At 40.5% G+C, this 7848-nt stretch overlaps 1 protein-coding gene across 1 annotated transcript; it reads left to right on the forward strand.

Moving 5' to 3' along the window:
- The first annotated feature begins 555 nt into the window (after nucleotides 1-555).
- get3 (guided entry of tail-anchored proteins factor 3, ATPase) lies at nucleotides 556-7117 on the forward strand. The gene is made up of 7 exons (XM_084074414.1): nucleotides 556-717; nucleotides 1885-2032; nucleotides 2352-2500; nucleotides 3411-3561; nucleotides 3839-3946; nucleotides 5699-5896; nucleotides 6411-7117. The coding sequence occupies exons 1-7, from the start codon at nucleotides 575-577 to the stop codon at nucleotides 6537-6539; spliced, it is 1026 nt and encodes a 341-aa protein (XP_083930540.1). The 5' UTR covers nucleotides 556-574; the 3' UTR covers nucleotides 6540-7117.
- The last annotated feature ends 731 nt before the right edge of the window (nucleotides 7118-7848 follow it).

Here is a 7848-nt window from a genome sequence, read left to right on the forward strand (position 1 = left end):
GGAACAGTTTAAAGCTTCTAGTCTATTCTAAAATATCTAGTTGTGAGCTTGTAGATCTACATTTTTAGAAAGATCAAGAGACATTTTGACATGTTCTTGGGGTCCGCAGGAGTTCCCTAGCAAAATGAGGAACAGGTTAAATACGTACTATTACATTTGTTGACTATTTTTGAAAAACGTTGACAAATCTTCTCCCCGGCACAATATACGAAATGGAAATGGGAGACCGTCAAGTGCGAAATCAATGTGGGAGTCTTTATGAAAATGTTTGACAAGCACTGCTCTGGCATCACATTCCTGGTTTTCCTCCGAGGTGCGAGGTTACATTCCTGCAGAAAAGGATCACAGCCTTCCTGTTCCCCTCCACGGTGGATCAGCTGCTGTTGGTACGATCCACCTCCAGTGTTGCCAAATTCTGCGAGAGAAATAAGCAACCAGGTCTATGAAAACAAGCCCAAATAAGCAACTACACTTTAAAAACAAGCCCGACTTTACAGAAACATAAGCCCAAAGTCGCTTACAATAAGCGGACATGGCAACCCTATCCACCTCACCACCTGACCCTACAGACAAGATGGCAGCCTCATTGGAAGACGAATTCGAAGATGCACCCGATGTCGAACCCTTAGAACCAACCCTGAAGAACATCATAGAGCAGAGGTCTTTGAAATGGATCTTTGTGGGTGGAAAGGGAGGTGTTGGTAAAACCACATGTAGGTGAGTTGAGAGAAACCCTGCTTGTCCACGTCATGGCAGTCTCACGTTTCAACGCTAGCTAGTTTAGCACAATACAACTGACGTTCATGTTAACTTCATTCCTATTAGCCATGAGGATTTAATATTACTTATTGTATCACGGCTTGAATCCACTTAACGTTGATACCCAACGGTATATTAGCAAAAATATGGGGGTTTTGCTAAGTTGGCAGCTTTAAATTAGTCTAAATGTGGTGCTTAGAATTGAATTCGACTAGCCAGCATATGCTATTTGGCTAACAACGTTAGCACTTTTAATCTAGATGAGATTGTTGGCTGGATCCATATACATTTGGGGCACAACTGACATCTTGATCACCATCCTTCTTGCCCGTTACCAGCTTTTAATATTTTATTTATAAGTGATTTTGTATCGCACTGTCATAAGCAAAGCTGGGAAGGAATGGACAACTATAGTTGCCTGCTGCAAACAAAGTTAGTTAGCAGGTTAGCAGCATTTGAATCAGTATATACAATCTATGGCCTACTAAATACTCCTATGTGTAGGTGAATAGTCATTAGTTGGTTAATATTAGTCCACTTGTTGCTGTCAACAATGAACTTCTACAGCAGGGGTTCTCAACCTGTAGGTCGGAAGGGACCCCCAGGGGGATCCCTACATGGATCTTTTTTTTGGGGGGGCCGGGGGGTGGTCCCCATATGACAGTCTAGTGACAATTTAAGGACTTTTCAGACCTTTACAATACCTCTTAAAAGTAGAAGGAAAAGAAAAAAGACCATTACTGCATCAAAAGTAATCAACAAACTATTAAAACTGGTCAAACATTGGCCAAAGTGTCAAATAATATAAGAAAGAGGCAACAATTTTGACAGATCTACCGTGGCGTTGTGAGCTTGTATATCTGTTATTTTCACAATATTTATCTGTGGAACTTGTAGATCTGCTGTTTTCTCAATATTTATCTGTGAAATGAGTCATACAAAATGTAATGCCTTCAGCTCCTACATTCCATGTGCTTGTCAGGGTGGAGGGTCCCCAGTTCAAATATGATTATTTTGGGGGGGGGTCCCCAGTTCAGCCGGGGGTCCCGGCCTGAAAAGGTTGAGAACCACTGTTCTACATTATGTATGAAGTACCCAGAAACATTTGCCCCATTTCCCTTCTAGCTGTAGTTTGGCTGTCCAGCTGGCTGCAGTGCGAGAGAGTGTGCTCATCATCTCCACAGACCCCGCACATAACATCTCTGATGCTTTTGACCAGAAGTTTTCTAAGGTTCCCACTAAGGTCAAGGGCTATGAAAACCTTTTTGCCATGGTAAGTGACCCAGCTTGTAGAGAAGGGTGTCAGCATCCGTGTTTGTTTTTTGCGTAATGTTGCATGAAATAAATACAACTCTTTGCATGCTTGTTTCACCCCTTTTGTGTGTCATCCATCTGTTGTAGAGGACATTTGTCAACTACCGGTTACAGTCGCATGTCATTAACGCTACCTGTTTTTTAAAGAATTCACTCAGTCCTCAGTACAGATCTACTGGTCGTCATTATATACCTCACTGAATGGCCCAGGGGTCTTTGGCTTGTAATGAACCGAAGCCATTCTATTTGTAATGCTGTGTGTGTGTGTGTGTACACAGGAGATTGATCCTAGCCTGGGTGTGGCAGAGCTGCCGGATGAGTTCTTTGAGGAAGACAACATGCTGAGCATGGGAAAGAAGATGATGCAGGAAGCCATGAGCGCCTTCCCTGGCATTGATGAGGCCATGAGCTATGCAGAGGTCATGAGGTTAGCTGATGCCGATCAAATCTGTGTTAATCAATCTTAAAACAAACATAGCTGCACCCACATCGCCCACTGCTCCTGATACTTAAGCTGGACTCACACATAATTTTTAAAATCTTAAATGATTTTGAAATCTGGCAGCATCACACACTACAGGAGACTCGTCAGATAATCTTAAACATGCACACACTAAACAATTCTAAAATAGTACGGTATCAGACACTACAGGATTCTATTCAGATCATCGGGCTTGCACGAGGATCTGAACGGAATAGCATTTTAATTGACTGATTACCTGATTGATTACCTGAATAAAACTGTGATTGACCAAGATATTATAATTATTAGCATAATTAGTATTATTTTTATATTAATTAAAGTAACACAACATTACAATACCTACATTTTCAACCATTAAAATCATTTTTTTATAAGCACGCTGGCCATTGTGGTAAATCAATTCAGTGTTTTCTTCCGACAGCCAGCTGCCCTCCTGAGCTGCACCTCGCAATAAACACACATACAGAGAAATGCACACAAGGGCCTGTTGCCTGATTTGTGCTTCATCTTACCATGTGTATTGCGGGTAACAGAGCTGATCTACAAGCTCACAACGTGTCTCATCCACGGCACTTGTTGTCTTGTATATCGCCTATGTTATCTGCTCGACACCATCGTGCGCCGAAGAATAAAGCAGGCTTGAGCTTGCTGCGCCCCCCACACCCGATACTCGAGAGGGTTGTTTCTGACCCAAAATCACCCCGATTATCTTGTAGTCTGAGTCTAGCTTTAGAATGCCCAGAGGATTTATGTCTGTGTTCAGATTGAACCACCGTGTTGAGGTATATTTCTTAATACTAACCAGTTTATCCTAGCCCCACATGATTAGACCTATACGTTTTCTTTGCATCAGGTTAGTGAAAGGCATGAACTTCTCAGTGGTGGTGTTTGACACTGCCCCTACTGGCCACACGCTGCGGCTGCTCAACTTCCCCACCATCGTAGAGCGAGGTCTGGGTCGACTTATGCAGATTAAAAACCAGATTAGCCCTTTCATCTCTCAGGTGAGTCACACAGGCAAAGTACTTTCTGTTATGTTACTTTTTCATTAATTATGTTTCTTTCGTTTTGTTCTTTTACACTTTAAAATACATAATAAAATAATATGTAATATATAGAATTAATACATTCAACATGTGTTTTCTTGTTGGTTTGTACTTTGCTGCTTAGATGTCTTCCTATGCAGTTCAACTATGTAGCAATTGTTTGGTGATGATTGTATTCCTACACCTAACCTCTCTTTATCTGTTTTTTATTCTGTCTGCCTCTTTATCTTTACAGATGTGTAATATGCTGGGTCTGGGGGATATGAACGCAGACCAGCTTGCCTCTAAGCTAGAAGAGACCCTGCCTGTCATCCGCTCAGTCAGTGAGCAGTTCAAAGACCCTGTAAGACAATCATTATAGGGTTATAAGACATATAAGAGCACCATGCTGTCGCTGATTGAAATAACTAAATATGTAGGAATATTAATTATTAACCCACAATGTACATATCGTCGGTGTCCAGGACCAACCAGCTAACTCCATTTTCATTTCTTTCTTTTCATAAATCAACGCTATTGAACACCCTTTACGTCTGTGTAAAAAATCTAAACATTTGAACCAATGAAAAGTATTGAAAAGCGCCTCTGACAAAAACTCCCAACTCCATTGGATCCTCAAACTGTCCGTCAAAAACAAACAACTCCCCCCCCCCCCCTCTCCTCTCCAGTGATGCTTTTTAGCGGCATGAGCAGAACGTGCTGCGCAGTGAGCGAGGAGGAGGAACACGTGAACAAGCTCCCCGTAGTCTGTTAAAACTCTACAGTGTACCTGTTTATCAAACTTAGCACTGACGCTAATGTTATGAAAACAAGTCATTATATTTCTAAAATGTGACACGCTAGTTCTACTACCTCTTTGCAGAAGTCATTGTAATATTTAAAGTCCTGTTTATTATTGTAGGCCTATATAATAATTGTCATGAAGCATCAGGACATTAATTCACACGTTGTGATGCATTGTGAGCTTGGAGATCCATTATTAGCTTTTGGGAATTTGTACCCTTTTGAAACCTCCCTCAGCATCGAGTGGAGCTATTGTTGTTTGGACACCTAACTGCATTTCAGCTTGATTTCTGCTCGTCTGAAACTACTAACTCCACTTGCGCTGGATTTGGGTAAAGTGTTGATAATATAATGACACATGCAAGTATCTGACAATATATAAAGTCACTATACCAACTTTGAGGCAGTAGTGCTTTGTTTTAAAAATATAAGGTTTTCTTCATTTCCTGAAAAAAGTATATTTTGTTTTTTCGTTTCCTGAACAATGAGCGTTTTGGAGTTAGCAGGTTCGCGCTGGACAGCAGAGATATATAATATTTCCTTTCCTGCTCTTATGACTTTATATTGTAACTGCAAATCATTGTACAGAAAATATTTTCACAGGTTTGTTACTTCTTTATTTACAAAGTTTTGGTGGTTGGGAACATAGGAAGTAATGCTCAAACCCCATTTAGTAATGTTTTTCGAAAAAGCTAAACAAAAAAAAACTAAACTCTGCAGCAGTTCACGTAACTCAAACTGGCCTGCGATCTCCCAAATGGGAGATCTCCCCCTGGATAGCTATCTGAGAAAGCGTTTGTGTCCTGTGTCCATTTCCTCACAATGTTGCCCAAAAACAAAAGCAGGTTAAGGGCATATGCCTTGATGTGGTTGATAATTTTTCATGTTCATGTTCGCCTGATTCAGGTGAGTTGGACTAGTTAAAGCAGAGACCGATGCATTGTAAAAGTAACATTTAAAAACGTGACGAGACTGTCTTTATTACCTCACATGAATTAACTTATCCCCTGCCAGATTCATATTTAGATCTTAGTTGGAAACTGCCATAATGTCATTCATGTAAAAAAAAAACACACACCGCACAGTGTTCACACTTGCTTTCCGCAAAGACTTTGCCTGCAATGTTGTAGGTCCCAAGCAGACATAAATGCCGAAACGAGATTGCCGGCACTCAAAAGTCGGTGCACGGTCGTTCACACACGACACCAAAATCAAATATGCCCACATATCGCCTGCAAATCTTGTATATCTGAACGGGGCTTTATGCATGTTTTGACTTGTCTCCCTCCTTCCCTTACCTACTGTCCATCAGGAGCAGACCACCTTCATCTGTGTATGCATCGCTGAATTCCTGTCACTGTACGAGACCGAGCGGTTGATCCAGGAGCTGGCCAAGTGCCGTATTGACACACACAACATCATTGTCAACCAGCTGGTTTTCCCTGATGGAGATAAACCGTGCAGGATGTGTGAGGCCCGCCATAAAATTCAGTCGAAATATTTAGATCAGGTATGTAATGTTTTTTGTTAGTTTGAGTGTGTGTTGTAAGCTATTTATCTTGTGCTTAATTATTGACTAAACGCTGCATTTACAAAGAGATATTAATCTAACATTGCTGATTTCAATTGGCACGTTTTTTTGGGGCAGTACAGTATATAGGCACTCATCCCAGCAGTATGCTGGTGGTGAGAAAATAACAATGGGCACATAACAATGCTCCACATCAGTCAGTTCCTTAACCACATTAAACCTGGCTACCATAGTTAAGGCATGTCATTACATCTTAAAATAAAAAATTAAAACCATTACATTTTTTTGAAAAATAGTGAATCTAGACAATCTCACAAGTTATGTAGATCTGTGTTTTAGCTATTGTTGTCTGCTCTCTTTGATTGTTGCACCTACAGTAGTATCAGTTCCTACTGGGGCCAGCCAGTATTAGAAAGACATCTACTAATTGTAAGGCAAAGAACTTTGTTTAAAAGTCATCATCAATTAAATATATTTAAATGTCTCTCTACAGATGGAGGATCTGTACGAAGATTTCCACATAGTTAAGTTACCGTTGCTGCCCCACGAGGTACGAGGCGCAGACAAGGTCAACACCTTTTCTCAGCAACTTCTGGAACCATTCAGCCCCCCCAACAAGTGATTTCATTACATGCTGGAAACCCACCACTCCACTCAACCACAGTCTGAACTCGCCTCCTTCAAGCCCCTTCAACCAGCCTCACCAATTGCAGTAACTGCCTCAACATCATCACCCCGTCTTCTCCTTCACCCAAAGTAGATAACTCTTAACTGCTCCTGCAAGACACACATTCTATCGATGGATGGAGAAAAATAAATCAACACACACATGCAGTTATGAACACACAACCTATTCACAATTCACACTTTTTTGTTTCGTATTTTGCATATCATTTACTCCGTATCTACCATGAAAAGTGTACTAATAACCACCCTCTTAAAGCATTTAACTTTTTTTCTCTGAGAAACTCTACATACTCCTCCCTCTTACTCAATCTCCAGCCTCTAATGTACAAAGTTGTGGATAAAGTGCCCACTGCAGTGGTGCAGTGTATTCCCAGAAAAACCTGCTTTCCCTTGGGTTGATGTTTTTTGTTTTAGGGGGGTTTTGTTTTTTTGCTGTGGGGAATTGTTTTGGGGCTCTATATCTGTTCTGATTGGACCTCTGTTGTTGCAAAGTAAAGACGATCATGAAACGGATATGGCCAATTATGAGAAATGTTCTCTATACCTGTGTATTTTCAGGGGAAGGTATTGTGAAATTCAGAGCAGTAGTGCATCCCCATTTAAAGTGCTAAGTTGTAGGGTGTGATGAAAAGAGACAAATCATACTGTGGAATATACGTACCATGGGATCTGTAGGCATATTTTCCTGACCGCCATCTGACGAATATGATTGCAGTAAAGGCTACAGGAGCATAATGCAATGTCTCTCTCTATGTACACTATTAATTGCATTCTCACATTTGGTTGTGGTCCTTTCAATCAATATGAGCCCTATCATCTGCTCTTTATAACACATGTTAAGCACTGTCTTATGACATTTAGTACCATATGTTATCTCCATGTGATAATGGTGTAAATATAATCAAAATTACAATATCACCCAGATTTAGGATTTAAAATGTCGAAGTCTATTTATTGATAAAATGCAATGTGAACACTTTGGTGTTTAAGCAGAAAGTCTAGATATTGCAGCCTTTGGTGGTGAAACTTCTCAAAATGCAGTTTCATCTGTAATCCATCCTCCTAGTGGATTCCAGTATTTGTAAACGATATGAAGTGCTACTCCTTTCTCGCCCTTTCCTTTAGTGTCCATCCTGTATTTAACTGAGGACTCTGGGAACACTATAGCAAGACATTAGCCTTATTTAGTGAATTGTAAACAATTAATGATAACTGAATGTTGCTTGATCTAATGTACAAAATAT

This window comes from Gymnoscopelus microlampas (genome assembly GCF_963454915.1).
Source record: "Gymnoscopelus microlampas genome assembly, chromosome: 2".
In the NCBI taxonomy this organism is placed as follows: Eukaryota; Metazoa; Chordata; class Actinopteri; order Myctophiformes; family Myctophidae; genus Gymnoscopelus; species Gymnoscopelus microlampas.

Bases quoted from the DNA above. Each gene is read 5' to 3' on its own strand.
- get3 (XM_084074414.1), top strand. From the start codon at position 575: ATGGCAGCCTCATTGGAAGACGAATTCGAAGATGCACCCGATGTCGAA. The intron at 718-1,884 runs GTGAGTTGAGAG...TTTCCCTTCTAG, and splicing joins GTTGGTAAAACCACATGTAG to CTGTAGTTTGGCTGTCCAGC. The intron at 3,947-5,698 runs GTAAGACAATCA...ACTGTCCATCAG, and splicing joins GTGAGCAGTTCAAAGACCCT to GAGCAGACCACCTTCATCTG.